Source organism: Myotis daubentonii, chromosome 1, assembly GCF_963259705.1.
Source record: "Myotis daubentonii chromosome 1, mMyoDau2.1, whole genome shotgun sequence".
Taxonomy (NCBI): Eukaryota; Metazoa; Chordata; class Mammalia; order Chiroptera; family Vespertilionidae; genus Myotis; species Myotis daubentonii.
In genome coordinates, this window is record NC_081840.1 from 42,387,475 (window position 1) to 42,410,128 (window position 22,654).

General features: G+C 52.3%; 1 protein-coding gene across 1 annotated transcript in view; it reads right to left on the reverse strand.

Annotated features, from left to right (window-relative positions):
• The window catches only part of CORO2B (coronin 2B), a 129,084-nt gene that overhangs the window by 18,054 nt on the left and 88,376 nt on the right, over window positions 1-22,654 (reverse strand). The window contains exon 3 of the mRNA XM_059697105.1: window positions 7,526-7,642. Coding sequence (XP_059553088.1) covers window positions 7,526-7,642 — 117 coding nt within the window. The remainder of the gene's footprint in view (window positions 1-7,525; window positions 7,643-22,654) is intronic.

Below are 22,654 nucleotides of genomic sequence, written 5' to 3' on the forward strand. Positions count from 1 at the left end.
ATTTATTTTGTTGTGTCCGTCCAATTTTAGATGTGCTTTATATTTTTCATGTGCACTTTGTCTCCCCTGTGTATTCGATGTACCTGGATGGTATAAAGTGTGTCTCTATTTTACATGCAGCATACATCTCCTCTTTAAAATTATTATGTGATTATGAAGGTGTCTGGCTGGGGCTCTCTCAGGTTTTGACAAATTGAGGGTCATGGTTGCAGGTGACTTAGGGCCAGGGTCTAGTGAGGGCCTGTCAGTGCCCCTGACAACATTGTTCCTAAAGGAAAGAACGTTCCACTTAGGGGATCTGCTTGTTACACAGCAAAGAGTCCTTATTGTCTGTGTCTGTGGTCGAGGAGCTCTGAGAAGGCGCTGAAGCTCACCGTGGTCCTAAGTAGCTGGGAGAAGACAGATTTAGATTCCAACGACTTAGGACTTACTTTTTATTTTTTAGCATTTTATTTTTATTTTTTTTACTGATTTTTAGAGAGAAAGAGGATGGGAGAGGGAGCAAGAGAAACATCGATGTGTGAGAGAAACATCAATTAGTTGCCTTTTGTAGGCACGCTGACTGGGGATTGAACCCACAAACTTGGCATGTGCCCTGACTGGAAATCAGCCGGCGACACCCACCTCCGCCCGTGAATGGGACAATGCTCAACCAACTCAGCCACACCTGCCAGGGCAGTTTAATTAAACACACACACACACACACACACACACACACACACACACACACACACACACTCTATTTGGAACAGTGTGGGGCGAAACATTGTAGAGTATGGCTTCCGCCCTCGGGAAGCATCCAGTTTAGCTGTACTACATCACACAGTCATCGGCCTTAGGATTTCCAGCCACTCCACAGAGACAGGGCCTGGGCCGAGATCATAGCAACTCTCATGTCTTCTGCAGCAAGAAGAGAGCACCGAGGAGGGTCTCACCGTGTCCCTCTCTTCTGCACCCCTGCCCTTGTCCAGTCCCTTCCTTCTCCCCTGGCTGGAGTCTGACAGCCTGGGGAGGGCATGGTCTGTCCTTCTACTCATGTATTCCAGGAAAAAGGTACAGCTCCCTGGCCCCAAGTATCTAGGAATCGCCCTCCTTGGGGCACAGATAACCAGCGAGGCTTCCCACCGGGTGGTCACCTCCTCCACACATGGTGGGGTCTTTCATCGCTGCTCTATCTCCAGAGGAACGGTGTCTGACAGATAACAGGCACCCGAGACACACCTGTTGAATGACTGCATCACTGGGAGAACCTGAGACAGCCCAGAGGCCATCTGCAGGTTCAGCAATGAATCACCCCTGAGCGGGTGAGCGGGCTAGTCCTTACTCCGGCTGGGGGTGCGCAGGATAGATGAGAATTCACCCCTTTCATCCTGGTTTGGAAGCAGGGCCTGGTGAGGGGTGGGGGTGAGGGTGGGGGTGGGGGTGGGGGTGGATTTCTTTCCGGGATTTTGGAGCTCAGCATTCAGCTTAGTCATTTTTGGAAACCAGTGACACAGGGCCTATTTGGGGGCTCACTGAGCAGAGTGAGATGTAGTAGAAAGAACATGTACTGAGTGTCTGGCTCCCAGCCCTCTGTCCACCCCTCACTGGCGCAAGTCATTTAAACTCTTGGGTTCCCACTAAGGCTAAGGCTAAGAAAGTAGCAGTTTATGGAGTTCTTAGTAGCCATGAAACACTTTTACATTCATTTCGTTCTCATGATGAGCCCAATATGGTCCCCAATTTGCAGCAAAGCAACTGATACCCAGAAAGGTAAAGGAGCTGGGCCAAGGCCACACATGTAGAAAGTGCAGAGCCAGGATTTGAACCTAGACCCGGCCTCCTGAGCCTGGCTGCTTAACACACTGCCCGCTTCGCTGCAGCTGCCCAGAGCACTGGTGAGGCCTCTGGGGGCTACTGTCCTTCCATCGCTAGGAGTGTGCCACCCCCTCCCGGCTCCAAGAGGCGCGATTCTCAAGTGTGTAGGAGGGCAGGGGGGTGGGTGGCTTCCCTGCTTCCAGCAGAGCTGACATCCTGCCCCATCCCACCCCTAGCTCTTCTGGGAGGGGTAGCATCTCTGGGAGGGGGTGGGATGGGATGGGGTGGGTGAGGGCAGCCGCTGGATGGAGGGGCAAAGAAATAGAAGGCGAAGGGAAGATGCTGACTTCCTCCCTCCCCCCCCCCTCCCGCCCAGGAGAGGAGCCTGCCTCCCTCTCTCCTCCGTCACTCTCCTGAGACGCTCTCTCCCCTCCTGGAGATGTCAGAAACCTCTCCCTCTGCGGCTGCTGGAGACGTGCTGAGAGCAGGAGGCTTGGAAACCCAGAGCGCCCTTCCCTGCGCCTGCCAGCCACCCTCCCGAGCTGCCGCAGAAGCTATAAAAAGCACAGCCCTTCAACAATAGGTGACATCACCCAGCAGCGGCAGGAACTGGATTCTGCCAGATGCCAGGAGAGCTACAGCCCCCACCCTCCCTCGGGACAGGAGCCCTTGGGAACGGGCTGGGGTATATTCCACTGGATCCCCGGAGGGGTGGGGTAGACTGGTGGAGGGAGGCGGGGGAGGGAAGGCTGGTCCCGAGGGACATGGCGGGTGGGCGTCACTGTCACTGGAGATTTTTCAAGGCATGGGGGACACGGGAAAGGAGCTGGGAGGGGGTGGAGGCTCGCTAGATCCCTTCAGTGTCCTCGGAATGTTCTGAGACACGGAGGGGCGGTGGAGGGTGGGGGTGGGCACAGGCAAAAGGCATGGGCAAGACCTGCTGTGAGCAGCTTCTCTCTGGGCCCCTCAGGCTGCTGCCCTACCCGGCCCGGGTGTAGCACACGGCCTGGCACGCGGTAGCTTTGCTGACTGACCTCTTAACCCTGGTTCTGGATGTCGTTTCTGATGTGCAGTAACGTTGACCCTTTGGGCGGAGTGGTTGAGGGAGGGTGTCTCAGAGACCTGCCCAAGAGGCACAGAGGGACACGCAGGGAGGGATGGGAGGGACGCAGAACAGCCCTGGCAGACCCGCAGGCTCCTCACCCAGCGGGGAGCTGCGGGCGCTACAGCCTGTGCATGCCCCTCCCTGGACCCGGCCAAGGTGCCGCGCGGGCTTTGCACAGAGAGAATGCCGAGAGGTAAACGCTGAGCGCCCATGGATCTGAGCCTCGGTTTCCTCACCTGCGGAGCTACAGCTGGGGGGGAGGTGCTCAGAGTGCTGGCGGGGAGTCAGGAGAGCTGAGACACAGACCCCTGGTGTGACCTGGGCCTCCACCTCAGGGCCTGTGGGCTCCGGGCCAAGATCCTTGGCCTTAGGCTGGGAAGGGGCAGAGGCCTGTGGGACAAAGCAGGGCGCCAAGCTGCTGCTTCTGGGCAGCTGGACCGGCAGCCAGCGCAAGAGCTTAGCTCCTCTGGCTGGAGACTTAACCTCCTTCGCTCTGGATCAGCAGCCTGGGCCAGCCCCGCCCTCCCTATGCCTCCCCCCCCCCGCCCCCCCGTCCCCCGCCCCGTGTCCCTTCTCTTCACACCCTCCCCCTGGGTGCTCCCCTTCTCTGTGGAGCCACATTCCAGCACTTGTCCAGCCGGCTTGGGGCCCCTCCTTGACAAAGCTGGTTCTGACCCTTCAGCCCCACTAATCCCCCTCCCTGGCCCCCCCAGGGCTCTCCCAGGGCATGCGGCGTCACCCACACACCGCACACCTGGTGTCCCGGCTTATGTTCAGATGCCTGGGGGAGCACAGGCCTCACTTCAAAGTGCAGCTGCTCACCCTGGCATCCCAAGCTTCTCTCTGCCCCCAGCCTCCCTCCGGGTCCCTCTCCTGCCCGCCCCTCTCCCTGGCCAGCTCCCCAGCGCTCCAGCCACACCAGACACCTCCGTTTCCCAAACACTCTGCGTGAATTCTGCTGTGGTCTGAATGTTCGTGTTGCCCCAAAATTCCTATGTTGAAATCCTAACCCCCAGAGGTGATGCTATGAGGAAGTGAGGCCTTTGGGAGGTGATGAGGTCATGAGGGTGGAACCCTCGTGACCTGGATTAGTGCCTATGAAAGAGACTCTAGAGAGCTCCCCAGCCCCTTCTATGGTGTGAGGACACAGTGCGATACCTGACCACCTGGCCCCCTGATCTCTGGCTTTCCAGCCTCCAGAACTGTGAACAATAACTTTCCGTCAGTTATAAGCCACTCACTCTGTGGTGTGTTGTCATACTGGCCTAAGCTGCCTAAGGCACACGCCCTCCAGGTCTGTGCCTCTGCTCTCTTCTCGGACATCCTTAAACCCTTCCTCTGCCTCCAAAATTCTCCTTCTCCAGAGTCCAGCTCTCCTTCACCCCCTCTGCCCTGCCTGCACCTTGGTCAGAATTAACCCCTCTCTCCGCCCTGGACACACAGCCCTGTTTGACCTTCGTGGCTACAGTGACTTCATTCTGCACTGCATTTCAGGGAGTGGGTGTGATGCTGCCTCTCTGCTCCTGGAGTTTCCTGGGCAGGACTGAGATTGGCAGGCACAGTGCTAGGCACAGACCTCCTTGCATCCTCATAGCAACTGCCAAAGGGCATCGTTGTTACTGTTACAAAGATGAGCAAAACTGAGGCTCCGAGAAGGTAAATGACGGCCTGGTCACCCAGCTGGTACACAGTGAAGCTGATTCCGTCCCAGATCAGTCTGAGTCCGTGGCCAACCTTGCTTTGCAGCCAGCACCCAGGAGCAGGCGGGCACCCTGTGGTCCTTCCCTCTGAAGGGAGCGTGTGGCCTGTGTGGCCTGGGCTGGGGCCCTGTGCTTTTCTTGACCACAGGGCACGGATGTCTGGCTTATTAGCTGGGGTCCTTTAGCATGTGGTGCCCAACTCTCAGGTGGAACAAGGTGCTGAGCTAGACCTGGGCAGGGCCATCAGCACCAGTAACCCCTGCCACCCTCGCCCTGACTCAGGCAGAAGTGTCCACCTGCGGTGGAGCCAGGACAGCCAGTGACCCCAAGAGCCCTGGCCTAACCTGTCCCTCCCCACAGCAAGCAGGACACTGCTCTTCTCTGTCCCGGCTGGCTCCCCTGGAGGGACACGAGACACTGGGAGGGCCCTGAGGCTTCCCACAAACTCCGTGGGTTCATGTCATGATGAGACCTCGTAGAGCAGGAAGGGCGTGGGACCACAAGCCCTCCTCGACTTCCTGGTTGTGTGACCTGCCCCCAACCCTCAGTTTGGGGGTGGCAGTGCCTGGCTCGCAGGGTGGCTGTGAGGGCTCACTATGTTAAAGTGTCCAGCCCAGACTGGGTGGAGGAGATCAGCATAAGGGAGCCCTGAGTTTCAGGGACATTTGCTCCCTGATGGCTGTGACAGTCACTCAATACCTTAGTGAGCAGCAATGGAGCCAGCTGTGGTTGCTGGCACTGCTCGGGCTCCCTGCGCCCACAAGAGAAGGATGGGCAGTGCCTCCACATACCCTCTCTCCCACTGAGCCCAGGCCTTACCCGCACTGACCACTGACCTCTCCAGCCCCCACCACTCCAGCTGCCTCCCTTCTAGCCCCAGAACCAACCAGTGACCTTGTTCTTCCTGGGCTCCATCATCTTCTGTCCATCCTCTGGCCTGCCTGTGCTCTGACCCTGGTCACTGTCCCCATTTAGCTAAAGAAAGTAACCGAACCTCATGGCCTGTGTCACCACCAATTCTTGATCCTCTGCTCACATGGGCCCTGCTCTTGCTGCTGCTGCTGCTCTCAGAAACCCTCTTGGGGCTTTGACCTTCAGGAGCTGGTCAAGCCCATCCCCTCTCCTAGCCCCTCCCCACTACTCTCATTTACTAGCTACTGTGCCAGCTGACCTCCTTCCCCAACTTTATTTACCAATGGAGACTATCTACTGTGACTCTCTATCTTTGGATAACTGATTAGTTGGGCTATATTTATTCACTCACACATTTATCTTTCCATTCACCTTCATCCAATCATCCTTCCTTCCATTCATCTATCTATCCATTATCCACCCATTCAGTCATGTCTTTATCCATCAGTGTAGTCATCTATCCATTCATCTATCCACCCGCCTCACCATCCATCTAGCCATCCATCCAATCATCCAGGCCATCCAATACCTACTAAGCATTTACTAGGTAGTAGGCTCTGTGCTAGATGCTTGGATTCAGAACCTCTGTTCTCAGGAGCTCACAGTCCAGTCTGGAGACATGAGCTTTGGTGTCCTTTCTAGTTCCAATATCCTGGGAGCCTACGACCTGCACCCAGGATATGCCAGTGAGCGCCAGGTAGACGCTTGTGACCTGACTGAAAGGCTGATCTTCCTTCACCGGGGAACACTAGGGGCTCAGGCAGCCCCTCCTCACAGCTCAGCGGATGCTCTGAAATCCCCTCTTGCTTCTAAGCTGGTGCATTGACAAGGTTCAAGGCCATGTGAGACTAGACATAAGGACCCTCTACAGCAGTGGTTCTCAACCTTGGCTGCACATTAGAATCACCTGGGAATCACCTGGGATGAGGCCCAGAAATCAAGAGTTTAAAAAGATTCCCAGGTGATTCTAATGTGCAGCCAAGGTTGAGAACCACTGCTCTACAGAAATGTAAAGGTGATTGCCAACACCTGACGCTACCTCACCCTGTGAAAACCAGCAGAGCTGCGGGGAAGGCTGGCCAGAAAACAACTTCAAGTTTACTCTCCCTGGATTCTTTTTTTTTTTTTTTAAATATGTTTTATTGATTTTTTACAGAGAGGAAGGGAGAGAGATAGAGAGTTAGAAACATCAATGAGAGAGAAACATCGATCAGCTGCCTCCTGCACATCTCCTACTGGGGATATGCCCGCAACCCAGGTACATGCCCTTGACCGGAATCGAACCTGGGACCTTTTAGTCCGCAGGCCGACGCTCTATCCACTGAGCCAAACCAGTTTCGGCTCTCCCTGGATTCTTTAGCTCCCCTCTCCAAATTCTTTCTGCCCCTTTCTCCTTCCCATCCCCATCTGTCCTACCTGTTCTCTCTTCCTCTTCCCTCCATTCCCCCCCCTGCTCCCTTCTCCTCATTTCCCTTCTATTCCTTTTCTCTTCCAATGAAGTGGTGGGACATGGAATTCAAATTCCGGCCACCACTGTGGGTCCTTGGACAAGTGATGACAGTTCTCACGCCAGTGTCCTTCCTTAACGCCATGGCTCCCAGGGGACAAGACCAGACGGTGCATTTGCCATGCCCAGCCTGCAAAAAGGGCTCTTCTCCTCACGCCTCATCCAGTTCCTTCCCTTTCCCCTTCTTCCCTGTCCACGTTCCCCCTACTGCCTTTCTCTGTTTGAGACCACGGACAGGTGCTGAATCACATAGTTAATCTTGTTCTAATTCTCACCCATAAAATCAACACCTCCAAATGAAATCGCTCTAATGGCACACGATCTCTCAGATAGTCTGTGGATTTGCTCCTTGAGTCCTTTTCCTAACTCCCCTCCCCATCCTGGGTCAGAAGGGCAAAGAAGGGAGGAGGAGGAGGAGGAGGAGAGTTTAAGGAGGAAGGTCTCCAGGAGGAAGCCGGGAGAGCCCCGTGGGCCCACCGTCCTCGGGGCACCCCTCCCGCTCACCGACGTGTCCTCCGAGCATGAGGCAATGATGTTGTCAATGAAGGGGTTCCACTTGATGTCCAGCACGTTCCCCTGGTGACCACAGACCTTGGGGTAGTTGGGTTCAATCCTGCCTGTCTGCCGAGAAGAGAGAGAGAAGGAGGTTAGTTTGATGGCCCTGAACGGAGAGCCTTTATTCTGGCTGCTAAAATGTCTGATTCGTCTTTGAGTTCTGGCATCAGGCTGGGCCAGATTGCCCTGTGGCTGTGTCCTCCCCAGCACTGAATGTAATGGGGGTGGGGGAGGGGTGGACACTTCTGGTCCATACGCCACCTTTGTGCAAATCAGCAACAGGTGCCTCTTCCTCAAGTAAAAACGTTTAGAGTTAAGATGAATGACCAAAGGCTGCTGCCCTGGCAGGACACCCACCTAGACACGTGGATGTATGCACTCTCCCCAGTGCCCGCACTCCCCACTGCCCCCAGGAGACCTGCTACCACCGGGTTTGGGTCAGGAGGAGACGCTCTCCTGCTGTTCCAGGAGCCTGTGTCCACCTAAGCACTGTTGCTTCAGTAACTCATTCTGCCTGAGACCTGAACGGTGCCACCCTGATGAGGCAGGCCTGCTCAGTGTGTGTCTTAAACACCGGCCCACAGTGCCCTGTGGGTAAATCATCGCCTTCGGAGTCACACACGCCAGCGTTTGAATCACAGCTCTGCTGCCTGACAGCCATGCAGCCTGGGGAAAGTCAGTGAATTTCTCTTAGCCTTGGTTTCTTCCTTTCTGAAATGAGGATAGCAATGCCTACCCCTCAGCATTGTTGGGAAGATTAAATGAGCTAAACTGCTTAGCAAGGTTTTTAATGTGTAGATTGTCATTATAAAGACTGTTCAATATATGATAGTTATTGTTATTGGACAGGCTAGGTGACACCTCCTCCAGGAAGTCTTCCTGGATCTCAGTGGGTTAAGAGCTCCTCCTCTGTACGCTCACAGCAATCTGGGCTTCCCTCCGTGATAGCATCATCACGTGGAATTGCAGTCTGTGTCTATGTATGAGCAACTGAGGACAGGGTCTGTGTCTCCAAATCTCCAGCTTTTTTTAAAAAAAACATATATTTTATTGATTTTTTACAGAGAGGAAGAGGGATAGAGAGTTAGAAACATCAACGAGAGAGAAACATCGATCAGCTGCCTCCTGCACACTCCCTACTGGGGATGTGCCCGCAACCAAGGTACATGCCCTTGACCAGAATCGAACCTGGGACCTTTCAGTCCGCAGGCCGACGCTCTATCCACTGAGCCAAACCAGCTACGGCTCTCCAGCTTTTAATAAGCCTGGCACATAGTAAGTGCTCAGTTCATGATCTGAAAGACATCCTGTGAAGGGAATAGAGTCCACAAAAAATGGAACAAGGGATGTGGGGGTGGGGGATGCTGGAAGGGTAGGTCCATGCTTAGAGGCTATCAGGGTCACAGGGAAAGGAAGGAAAAATGTAGGCAAAAGCTGTGTCTTCACCTTTTTAAAAACTGTTTTTATTGAGTTTTAGAGAGAGAAGAGGTGAGAGCGATAGAGAGATAGAAACATCAATGAGAGAGAAACATCATCGATCAGCTGCCTCATGCACCTTCTACTGGGGATCAAGTCTGCAACCTGGGCATGTGCCTAACCTGGAATCAAACTAGTGGCCTCTTGGTTCCTGGGTCGATGCTTAACTGCTGAGTCACATCAGCCAGGCTCCACCCTTTTAATACTAGTTTTTTGGGGGTTGGAGGAAATAGAGTTTTCACTTAAGCACTGCTCATCTGCGAATGGTGTTAGGCAGTCAGAGGCACCTCAGGTAGCTCATACCTCACCCTCCTTCAGGTTCCTGGACTGAAAAACGAGGAGCAGAACCAGTGTCTGCCAAGGCCCTGCTATGCGTGCCCTGTACTTCACCAGCGTGATGGCGCAAGCGTGACTGCAGGGTGCTGTCCTGCCATAACCTCCCCACCCACGTCCTGCCTGCATCTCCATCAGCTCATTTCCAAGTCCTTTGACTTTGGTGTGTGACACAGCAGTGGCAGGATGGGCAGAGAAAAAAGAGCCCTAAGAGGAAATGGCCGTGGGATGGAGGGTGAGGGATGAGGAGTGAGAGAGGAAAACGCCTCAGAGGTGGCCCTCCAGAAAGCCTGACTGAAGCTGCACACAGTGGGGAAGTTAGAGATTCGGAGAGCATGGGATCAGTGAAGAATGGAATCCCCTTTGACGTGACGGATGCAATTCAAAGTGGAATATCTTTTCCAAGTTCTTTCAGACCGTTGGACCATGTTTCTGTAAATGAGACTTTAAGCAGAGACTGAGCCACATGAGGCCCTGGGATTTATTAGTTACACCTTATCCTCTTTAACGCTTACAACAACCCTATGAGTGAGGCATGAGGAAATGAAGGCCCAGAAGGGTTAAGCACCAAGCCCAAGGTTCCCCAGCTGAACCTGAAATGCAGGCGCCCACCTAGGGGTGATCCTCAGAGCTGAGTTCTGTGAAGCCCACAGCTCGTCACTGGCCGGCTCCCCTCCTCCAGCTCCCACGTCCATGGGCGGACAGCCCTGCACTGTCTGCTCCCACAGCGCACGTACTCTCGGACTGAGCCGTTCCTGGCATTGGATCCCCAAGGCTGCGTCGGAATGATCCCCGAGCGTTGCTGATTGCATTAAGCTTCTGGCACCCAGCCCGGCCCAGGCAAACCGGAGGGGCACAGAATCAGTCAATAGGTGGCCATCAGCTAACAGCAGCTCTGGCCAGCAGCCGGTGGGTGATGCACCAGAGGGGCCGGTGAAGCAACATCCCTGGAACCTACTCAGTATGGGGAGAGGTCAGAGCCCTGCATGGGGAAGGGAGTAAGTCTTTTTGACACAGAGAAGAATCCTGATGTCATGCATAGGTCCAGGCGGACCTCTCTACCTTGGATGCATCCCCATGGGGTGGGTATTTACAATGATCACGGCGTAAGCACACTGTTGTTTATGTGAATGGTGACCCTCGAGTTTTGCAGCACACAACCAACATGGCTCTCCGCGGCAGCCTTGAAGGGAAGGCTTTCAAACTAGGCAGCTCTGATTTTCCTATATAGTAGGGTTTTGCATAAAATGTTGTTAAAAGACAAGTTCCACTCGTAAGGAGAAAAATTTGAAAACCAGTGTTCTATAGAGAAATCAAGCAAATTAAAAATATTATTATTAACTCCATGAAAAGAAGTTGTATATAAGAAAGCTAATACAATCATAATGCATGATTTATATACAGTATTTACATAGTTGTAATAATGGAAATTCCAAATATTTAAACAAGAGTTGTGCTTTAATGTGCTGGGAGGACAGAAGTGGGGGAAGTGTGTGTGTGTGTGTGTATGTGTGTGTGTGTGTGTGTGTGTGTGTGTGTGTGTGTGTGTGGTAAGAGGGGAGATAGAGCCAGGAGAGAGTCAGATGCCCGCCATCCATAACAAGAAGTCAATAGACAAGGTCTAAGATTTTAAAAATCAAGACATGGCAGTAAAAGCAGGTAATTAAGAAATATGGGGATAAGTGCAAAAAGAAACAGCTAAAAGCAATGCAAGTAGCCACTTTAAGGAGTGGGAAATGAGGGATGTAGCGAAGTGGGTCAGGAATGGAGGGCAGAGGCCATGGTGAGCCGGTGAATGTTCAACAACTGGTTCTCCAGGGGGGAAAGGCCCTGGTTTTGAGCACTTGCCCTTGTGAGTGGTGTAAATATTCCCACCGTGGCTAATTTCAAGGTGCCGGGAGGATATCACCAAAAGCAGAGTTAGAGGAGAATCACAGTAGCAACGTTATTAATATTTCTACCATTAGATACAGCCATCCCTGGCATCCTCAGGGAATTGGGTCCAGGACCCCTGAGGACACCAAGATCCACAGACCCGCAGATGCTCAAGTGCCTTATAATGTACGCATACTCTCCCATATACTTTAACTCATCTCTAGGTTACTTATAATACCTAATACCATGTAAATACTGTGTAAATAGCTGTCATATTGCATTGTTTAGGGTATAAAGGCAAGGAAAAGTCGGTACCTGTTCAGTACAGATGCAACCATTATAGGCCTAATTACATAGTACAGGCCAGCAACAACGTAACTTCCCCCTCCATATTTTAGGTCTATGTTTAGTTGAATCTGCCGGTGTGTGTGGAATCCCAGTGTGTGAGAGACATAACCTCAAGAGCACAAACTAGTAACATAATTAGAAAGTAATGACTTTAATATTTAGTACCTCTGCTTTTAATATAATTTATTTAATTGAAAGTTTGCATAATTTAATTGTTAATAATAGCTGTGTTTAACAACCAACTTGCAAAACTGAAAATGTAACAACAGGCTCTCACAGGCCAGGACAAGCCGACTCCCGCACATCACGTGGGGTGCTATGGGCCTTGTCACACTGTCAGACTTCATGAACTCTGTATAATTATCACTGTGCTAGACAGAAAATTAGAGAGCACACAAGTAAAATGCATGCACCAGGTGTTCTAAAGGACGCCTGTTCCGAAATCTTAAAAAAATGTGAACAATCCAAAAATAAATAAAGATGGAAAAAAAAATGTGAACAATCCTCTTGCAGATCCCCTAAATGCCTGTTTTCTTTTTTAAAAATATTTTTTATTGATTTCAGAGAGGAAGGGAGAGGGAGGGAGAGAGAGACAGAACCATCAATGTTGAGAGAGAATCATCCCGGACATATCCCCTTGACCGGAATCAAACCCGGGACCCTTCAGTCTGCAGGCTGACGTGCTATCCACTGAGCCAAACCAGCTAGGGCCGAATGCCTGTTTTCTGTTCCAGTTTCTGTGTGGGGTGTGACTAGAGACCAAATCCAGACCTGGCCCTTGACTGCTGCGCCGTGCTACCTTCTCATACTCGTACACACACAATACGCACACCAACACTAACAGCTGTGGTTACCTCATTACATTAATGTAATCAAACTTAATCCTCAGAACCCCACCCTACAGCTGAGAAGGCAGAGGTTTAATGAGTGGAGCCAAAGCTTCTTAGTGTTTATAACTTAGAATCACAGAACAGTCCCAGCGGAAGGTTCTCAGGGGCCTGGGTCTCCTCTGCCACCTGGTCCTTGAACCGCAAACAGAGCTTCAGCCTCAACAGACCTTGTTGCTGCTACTTGGCGTCCACAGTCACCAGGGAGACCTTCCCGCTGTCGGTGGCCCACATCCTAAGGCCTCAGAGGACAAATCCGGTCCCTGTTCGGTGGGACAGGCCTTGCACATGAAATGTGGGATGGCAGCTATTGCATACCCTGAGCTTCTCAGGGAAGAACCCAGGGTTGGGGATTGGGTTGTGTCTCAAATACACTCCATCTGCCAAAGACAGCGTTAGAAGCGGCCGGACGCAGGCCTCTCTACAGGGTGGGAGGGAGTGGGAGGTCACCTGCCACCTTCCCGCAGGTCCACTTGAGAGGGTCGCAAAGTCCTTTAAAAGGTTCATAGGCTTCGACCAATAATTCCACTTTGGGAATTTATCCGAGAGGAATCCACAGAGAAGCACACGGACACATCCACTGCTGCCCTAGCTGGTTTGGCTCAGGGGATAGAGCATTGGCCTGCAGACTGAAGGGTCCCAGGTTCGATGCTAGGTTGTGGGCGCGATCCCCAGTAGGGGGCGTGCAGGATGCAGCCAATCAATGATTCTCTTTCATCAATGCTGTTTCTCTCTCATCATTGCTGTTTCTCTCTCTCTCTTTCCCTCTCTCTGAAATCAATAAAAATATATTTTTTAAAAATTAAGACATCCACTGCTGTCTTATTTATCATAGGGAACAGTCTTTTAAATGCCCAACAATGGGGCATCACCAAAATGAGTTGCAGTACACCGATATAATGGAATATTATAAGTGCATTTAAAATCGTATTTTCAAAGAATATTTAATGACATGGGACTTGTTCAAGATATAATGTTTAGTGAAACAGTCAGAACCAAGTTAAATACATAAAATGGTCTCTGCCTATTAAAAACACACAGTCTGTAAGAAAATACATCAACTTGTTCATAGTGGCCACCTTGGGCTACGTGAATATTAGTGCTTTTCACTTTCTCCACAATGAACATTTAAAACTTTTATTAAAAATACAAATGTTATTTATTTAAAACACACACACACACCCTATAGCTTTGATTGAAGAATATTCCTCTCTGATTTTGGTCAAGCAGGTTTTATTTTTTAAAAATATTTTTTTAATTGATTTCAGAGAAGAAGGGAAAGGGAGAAAAAGATAAAAACATCAATGATGGTAGAAAATCACTGATTGGCCACCTCCTGCATGCCCCACACTGGGGATTGAGCCTGCGTATGCCCTGACCAGGAATTGAACTGTGACCTCCTGGTTCATAAATTGATGCTCAACCACTGAGCCACCCAGGCCGGGCAGTCAAGCAGGTTTTAAAGAAATAAGGTGCAGCTGGAGTCTACCAGGTTTACATGTTTCAGAAGCTTTTGTGGAACATAAATGTCTTTGCTCATTCAGGCTTCTCTGCTCCCTTGTTACCGAGAATGCTTTGGAGGCGAGGAATAAGATCCTTTAAATTGAATAAAATTATATAACTAATTGAAAGCGGGTTTCAGTGTGTGTGTGTGTAAAGCCAAGGCCAGGCCCTCTCCCTGGGAAGGTCGGCAATCGGCTTACCCAGCAGCCTACCCGCCCAGGGGAGTGGCGGGTGCTCTGGGCCTCAGTCCAGGCTTTATGTGAACCCAGTGAACTGGCTAAAGATGAGATTTTCAAAACAACCTGCATTGCAGCTTCAGCTTCCTAGAATCTTGCAATGCTGCAAAGCTGAATTTTGTGCACAGGAGCCAAATGTTTTCTTACCTGGGGAATCAGCTTAGCAAGGCAGAAAGAACAGACTCTGAGCAGGAGGTAGGGTTTCTAGGCCCAGTTCCATACCCATCTGGCTGGCTGAATGACCTTGAACATGACCCTGGACTCTCTGGGCTTCCCATTCCCAGACCCTGGGATAATGCCCTCCTGCTTCTTACTGTATGAAGCAAGGCACACCTGCTCTCAGAAAGCCGCAGGATGGCAGTACTAATGATAACTAAAAAAGAGAAGGGTGGTAGTAAGAGACCATTTGACAAGTGCTTATAAAGTGCTAGGCCTTGTGCTAAGCAATTGGTATACATTACTAGAGGCCCAACGTATGAAATTTGTGCAAGGGGCTCAGCTCCCACCGCTGCCATGGCTGCCTTGCCCCCGTAGCCCTGGCTTCGTCCGGAAGGTTGTCCAGAAGGATGTCTGGTCTAATTAGCATATTACGCTTTTATTGTTATAGACTAGTGACCTGGTGCAAGAAATTCATGTACATTGAAAGGAGATTAATTAGAAGAAATATTTTAATATTGCTATTTGCCCTTTCTCTATAATAGAAGTGTCTGAGATGAAAGGAAATTAGTAAAATGTATATGAAAATCTTCCTCTTGTCAGAGTCTGGGGCATGCCGTGGGACCCAGAGTCAAGTCCCTGCCCACCTGTGGCACCTCAAAATCATGCAAAACCCAGACCCAGCCGGCACCACCCTCATTGGGCGAGATCCAGACCTGGCCGGCCCCACCCTTGTCAAGCCCGGCACTGGGAGGAGGGCACAGCCTCAGGTCTCCTGTCAAGCCCTGCCAGGTGGGTGTGCCCTGAGGTCCCCCATCAAGCCCCCCCAAGTGGGGGGCGCAGCCTCAGGTCCCCTGACCTGGTGCCGGGCCTGAGGTCCCGTCAAACCCCATGGGCTGGGGGCATGGCCTGAGGTCCCACGGCCTGGTGCCGGGGTGGGGGGTGCAGCCTGAGGTCCCATGTCAAGCCCCACCAGGTGGGGGGGTGGGGGGGGGCGCAGCCTCAGGTTCCTGCTGATTGCTTGTTAAGGCTTGTTGCAGGAACTCGGCCTCCGCTGTGAGCGCAGCCATCTTGACTATTATGGTGTGATGGTCAATTTGCATATTCCCTCTTTATTAGATAAGATTTTATTTAATTCTTGTAATAGCCTTACATAGTTTTATGAAATCCTTTTAACCCTCCAGTATCAATCCATCTTATGGAAGAGAAGACTGAGCTCTGGGAGGTGACCCCCCAAAGGTGACACAGCTGGGATGGGAGGAGCTGTCATTTGCACTTGGCGTTGTCTGGCTCTGAAGCATCTCTGCTACGCTGCCTCCTATTTCAGAATGTGGGTGAGACACTCGGTAAATTAGGGGGGAAAATGGGGTCCTAAGAAGGGACTGGCTGGCAACTCCATGTGCCCCTTAAACTTGCTCTTGCTGACACTCCCTTCCCTCCCCCTTTCTCACCCAGTCTCACCCCTCCCCCTAGTGACTCCCAAACTTTGCTACATTTTGGAATCACCTGGGAAGTTTGAAAACCCCAGTGCCCATGTGGCACCCTGTATCAATTTAATCATACTGTCTGGGAGGGGGGAGCCAGACATCAGTGTTTTTTTAAGATCCCCCAGTGATTCCAATGGGCAGCAGAGTTTGAGAACCACTGCCGTAGAGGCCCCTTATTCTGCTGGGAGCCCCTGCAGTGCTCATGCATTTTAAGACAGGCTCCGCGGTTGCCTGACTCAGTGTTAATCAGTGTGGGCACGGAGGGTGGGGTGAGAAATCAAAGAACATCATTGCACACTTAATACAGACTCATTTGCAGAAACCACAGATAAAGCAAATAGAAAGATACCGTCACATCAGGAGGACCCAGGGTAATGGATAAAGCTTAACCAAAGAGATGGGGGATGTAATGGTGGACCCCCAAGCTTCTGGGTGGGTGATGTGTTTGGATATGCCACCCTGGTCATCACATTCCCTCCTCCATGATCAGCCCCATGCATCCCAGACCATCCAATTAAGCTGTCCACAGTCTCCTCTGCTCTCTCTCCACTGGATGGAAGTTGATATTAAATGAGAGAGAGCCATTGTAAAATAGGCACTGTAGTCCCTCTCCCCAAAGCTCTGGGCAAAGGTCAGGTCCCCTGTGGCCCAGCCTTCTGGTCTGAAGGAGGCCATGCCCCCAACTCACAGCCCTTGATACTTCTCGAAGCACTTGCGCTTACATGATCTTAATATTGTCCAGGGAAGTGTGACTCTGGTCACCCCACCGGGCAGTGACAGCCACAGAGAGTTTGTGCAGGTGCAGAGCTCTGGGTACCACATAGCCTCCTCAGGCAGGAAAGGAAAAGAGAGTGCTTGCGCCATCTCTATGCCATCAACACTAGCATTGGCTGCTCCTCCCCCTGCCACGGAGCCAAGCTCTCCTAGAAGGTGGGAGCACCAGGGACATGAGGCCTGTGGGGTTCGGCTACAAGTTCTTCGGTGTCACCCCGTATTTGGCCCCAGGCAGGCCTCATCCTTCCAGAGACCCTGCCACAGAGGGAACCCCAGTGGAAACCCACCCCAAATGGGGAGGGACGAGGTATGAATGACCCTGAGGAGGAACAGAACCCAGTCAAGGTCAGGAGCAGTTCCCAGGTCAGCCCTCTGCTGGGCCCAGAGGCCTGGACGTCTGCCGTGCTGGGGGCCCCACCAGACCTTCTCATGTTTTACAGAGGCTGCTGCCAGGAGCCTAAGAATCCCTCCTTCCATTTGCCATCTGGCCCAGGGAAGGAGAGAAACAGGGACCCTCTGGCCGGAAGCTCCTCCTGCAACCTCCCCCACCCCCCACCCCCGCCCCCATTCAGGGCTATTGTTTCTGCCCAGCCCACCTGGGAGTTAGGAGCATCACTAACCCTCTGTTCCAGTGGGAGGGGTGAGATCCAGGAGCAGGGCACTGGGCTCATGTCAGCCCTGCTGCTCACTGTGGCCGGGGACAAGTCTCTGTCCTGCTGGTCTGGGTCTCTCCCTCTGAAAAGTGAAGTTGTTCTGGAGGGACAGAGATAACAAATACATGGTCCACGTGCCACCTGCAGGCTTCCATCTCTGCAGCAGGCATTGCTAATGGCTCACTGGGTCCTGCCTGAGCCTTGTAATCCTTCTCGGTGGCCAGACTGGGCAAATGAAATGACGTTTGATTGTCTGCCTGGGGTCACATGACCCCAGAGCTCTGACAGCTGTTCACATGTGAGCGCCTTGCTAAGCCTCTGAGACTCGGGGACCTCTCGGCATTCAGAGCGGATTCCCGGAGGCCTCTGCTACGTTAATCCCCACATGCCTTCACCTCTGCCCCTTCCTCTCCAGCAGCCTTCCTCTCAGGTGCCCGCAGCCCCCTGAGGTGCCCAGCAGTCTTCCGACTGGTCTCCTTGGTGCTCCCGTCTCTCAAACCCCTGTGTGAGATCGGCATTCTCTAATTATCACTTCCATTTTGCAACTCCTCCAGAATCTTCCATAGTTGTCAGAATTTTGGCACTTGGACATCCCAGCCCCCTTCCTGATTTGGGGGACTCTCCCACTGTGTGATGTACTGATGGGATGCAGCACCTCACCTTCCATCGCGAGAGCTGAAATGGGGCTCCTCCTACCCAGAGTCCTCTGCTGGTTACAGAGGGGGCACATGACCCGGGTTGGCCAATCAGAACCTCCCACCCAGGAAGGGCCAGGACTGATCTGACTTCCTGCTCTGGGCCCTCCGGACGCCTGGTGCTCGCCTGTGTTCCAAGTCTGGTTCTCTACTGGCCCCGCCCCTTGATGCTGTGAAGGCCCCAAATCCCTGCCCACTTAAGAGGGCTAAAGGTGACTTCTGTCGCTAGCAACCAGGAATCCTGACTGAGTCAGCGCCCTTGTCCCTACCTGATCGGATCCAGCTCACCGGCTTGGCCTTTGAGGGGCCCACACTCTGCTCCCACCTCTACCCTTAGCCATCAGTTTGCTCGGCCCTCTTGAGGTCACTTTTCAGATTGTCAAGAGAGGGACACAACTTTAAATGTTAGGTCTCAGGTCCCAATAAAATAGTGACATCTCCCTATATCCCAATATTTTGATGACCACACCTTTTTTTTCAGGCTGCTTTTCACATCTGGAAGAAATACAGAACTTCTTCGCCAGCTCTTGTATGTCCTATCCTTTGGTTTGGGAAAATACGGTCCCCAAATCGAGTGCTCCTCAGTGGCCCCCGGCAGCCTCACTCCCCACCCCGCTTACCCCACAACACCCATCCTCAGAAGGACCTGCCCCTCTGAGGGTCTGGCCAGCCTTAATCATCCCTCAGGAGCCACCCCGACTCCTGCTCCTGCTAAGATGTCTCCTCTGACTCCTCCACATCGTGTGGTCTCCCTTCTCCTTCAACCTTCCCAAGACTTTCTCCCTATGTCCCACTATTTGTGGTAATAATGCCTATCATTTGCTTCGGGCTTTCCCTGTGTCAGACCTGAAACCAAACAGTTTCAATGATTTACCACAATCACCTTATGAAGTACATATCATTATATCCATTTTAAAATTACAAAAAAAGATTTTTTCATTGAATTTTAGAGAGAGGGAGAGAGAGAAACATTGATGTGAAGAACACAACATTGATTGGCTGCTTCCTGCAGGCTCCCTACAGGGACTGAGCCCCAAACCCTGGCATGCGCCCTGACCAGGAATCAACCCAGCAACTTCCTGGTACACAGGACGACACTCAACCAACTGAGCCACACCGGCCAGGGCTCATTACATCCGTTTTATAGATGAAGAAACCGAAGCTCAGTGAGAGTAATTAGTACAGTGGCAAAGCCAGGACTCAAGCCCGTCTGTCTGACTTCTGAACTAGAAGGTCAGCTGCGTGATGGGCGGGGCTTGGTCTCGCTCTGTGCCGTGACCCAGGGTCTGGAATGATGGCAGGCTCTCATGAGTGTGTGGAATTAACGATGCCATAAACCGTGGATCTAATCGGGTCCTCTGTGCAGTTACAAGGGTGCACTATGCACTCCAAGAGGGTTACCAGCCACCTAGCTGCAGCCTTCTTTGGTGCTCTGGGCCTGGCCACGGTGCTGCCTGCTTCTCAAAAGCACTGGCTTGCACTGCCTGCTTTATTTCATGAATGTTGGTCGCCTTCCCCAGGGTATTATTAGCACTTTCATCTTAAATACGATAATCACGGAGGGTTCCCAGCAGAGCGTGGGACACAAGTGAAACCGAAGAAGCACAGACATGCTTCTTATGCCCTCGGCCCCAAACATCAGTCTATATTCGGGACCCAGTGATTCCCCAGCCAGTAGCCTAGATGCCGGTGGGAGTGGATCACGGAGCACCATCCACCCTCCCCTTAGCGGAGCCGCTCCTCTGCCCCACCTCTGGGTTTATCCATGAGCGACCCACCATCCACCAAGAGCATGCAGACTCAGCCTGGGCCCAATGCCCGCCTAGACACTACCAAGACTGAACCCTGGGCCGTCACAGGCCACACAGAGACCTCCGGCTCAGCCCCTCAGCCTCGCTCCATCAGCGATATCTAAGGGGCCAAAGAAAGGGCTGCACCCCCTCTGAAGCAATGGCCTGGCCAATGCCCTTTAACTGGAAAGTGAGCAGCCCAGTTCTAGGGGCCCCGCCTTGTCCCAGGCTTTCTCCAGGCTGTGCCTGCTGAGCTGGGCTGATCCTCGGGCTGGGGGTGGGAGGAAGGACAGACTGCACTCCAAGCTCCTAGGAACCGGGTCCAGCTTGGCTCTGCCCACACCAGTGCGTGATGAGCTAGTTCCCGCCTCCTGGGGCTGCAGTTTCCTCAGGAGACTAAATACATAAGCTCACCCAGCACAGTGCCTGGCACCAAATAATCACTCAGTAAATACTAGTTACATTATCATCTGCAACATGAGGATCTGTGTCTCACCTGTCCTTGTGCCACCAGACCTAGCACAGCCCCTGAACACACGTGCTCAGAAGTGTCTGCTGAACAGAATTGAGACACCAGGGCCCTCTAGCGCCGACAGTCTGTGGTTAGAAACAGCCTCCACTCATCCGACAACACGGACAGGACCCTCCTGGGTTTGGTGTTGGCCACGGAGAGATGAGGCTAGGGGACTGTCTAGGGCGGGGGGATAAAATGGATACATATGTAATACCCTTTGTAATACTTTAAGCAATAAAAAAAATAAAAAATAAAAATAAAAAAAAATTGAAGATAATTCAGGAAAAAAAAAAAAAAAAGAAATCCCTCCTTTGAATGTCAGCTCAGTGACAATCTCTCTGTTTTGGTCATTCCTGTATCCCCAACATCGAGCACAGTGCCAGGCAGCTAGTAGACTCTCAATAAATATTTACTGAATGAACACACGACTGGGAAGTAGGTGATATTTCCAGAAAGCGCCCCCCCCGCCCCCCCGACCACCAGCCCAGAGGCCAGGGCAGAGACTGGCTCCTACTGTCAAGCAGAGCTAGGCTGCCAGAGGGGCGGCATCCCTCCTATGCCTGCCCTGGGCCTCCAGCCAGATCCATTATCTTTCCAGTCACCTGGGGCTACTCTAATTCTCAACCGATAAAGGGGACAGAGGCCTGGCCTGTGTTGAGCTCTGGGGGATGCAATGGGGTTGATTGTGCAGCAGCTGTCTGGGGGGCTCCCCACATAAGACAGTAAGGTCAGCTCCTCTGGGCTTGGCTCTGGGTGCCCCACCAGCAGATCCTTGGGAAACTTACAGAGGCTGCTGCCTTTTCCATTATTGCCCAATGGCCCCGTGACTACCTTCTGGGGGCTCTGTATGAGGAGGGCAGAGAGGCCTCCCATCTGCATAGAAATTGGGGCTTTCTGGCCCCCCCATCACCCACACCCTGTGCTGTGGAGCCCCAGGCCACTCTGCCTGACTCCTTGGTGGTCTCCCAGATGGATGGGGAGGGCTAGAACCCACCCAGGGTTGTAGGGTGAGCTGATAGCCAGAGGCATAGGTGCTGGGATGTCAAGTACATATTAGGCCTTAGTCAGGAAGGGACAGTGGCGCTTGGGGTGCGAAGGGGGGCTCCTGTCAATTATAGAAGGGCATGAGTATGGCCTCCTGGGCCAAAGCGACGGGCCGTGCTAGGCCTCGGGAAGCAGAGGATTTTCACGAAAGCCTGTTCTCTCTGCTTTCACAGAGGAGGAGGCTACCCCACGCAGCCTTGTGGCTTCCCACAGTTGCAGAGGACCTGTGGCCCCTTGAGCCAGGGGATCAAGAAGGGTGCCCTGGTGTCTAGAAAATGCTGTTCCTGCCCTCAGCAGCTTGTGCTTTCCCTGGGAAGATGAACTAGAGGAAGGGACGGGTCTGCAGGCCCAAGCAGAGGCTGACCGGCTGAGGAAGGGGGATGAATACAAGCTTGTTTCCCCTCCGTTACTGTGAGACCCTCACAAAGGACCGACAGCCAGGCAGAAGGCAGACGCTGAAAGGGGCACTCCGAGCACGCCGGAGGGGTACACACACTCCAGTTCCTGCTGGATTAGAAGTACTTTCGCCATCACGGCTGCCTTCTTCAGATTACCTTCTGCTCTATTTCCCAATTAAAGTATGGCTCATGGAGCCAAGAACAATGCTGCACTTCCAGCCTGTGGTCTGACCACCACAAAAGGGAGAGGGAAGATTTCCTTCTTGTCTGGACTCTAGTATTTTTCTGCCTTAAAAAGCAGCTCTGACTCTCCAGTTGACTCATATCTGAACTCCACCATTAGGGATTATTCCTTTGGTGCTATACCTTGATGCTCTTAACATATACACCCTACCAAGAAGGGCACAGTGATAGGAGATGTGGGTCATTCCGAATGACCTTTGAGAACTTATCTAGAGGCAGATCTGAAGGAAAGGAGCAGGAAGACATTGGTGGAGAATGTGGAGGGGTAGATAAGAAAGAAAGACTAGGTGGGTAAGGCCAACGCAAACTCTTAACCTCAGACCTTGCCTGATGAGGTCACTGGGCATCAGTGAGTTTGGTGTTCTTCACGCCGTGTTCTACAGAGAAGCCCTGACAGATGAGCTCTCTGGTGGTCAGAGCCCCTGCTCCTTACCCCACATCAGTGTGAGGCCCAGAGAGGGGAGGGCACTTGCTCTAGGACACCCAGTGAGTAAGTAGGCGATGGCTGTGCCCAGGGCCACACCCAGTTCGCAGACACTCAGGCTCGTGCCCTGCTCCAACCTTGTCAGGTCTAGAGGACCTGCTCACAGGAAGAGGACCGGAAGGTCACCCTGAGAAGACATGGGGCATCACATCAGTTACCTGAAGGTGGTTCAGTGGTTTCAC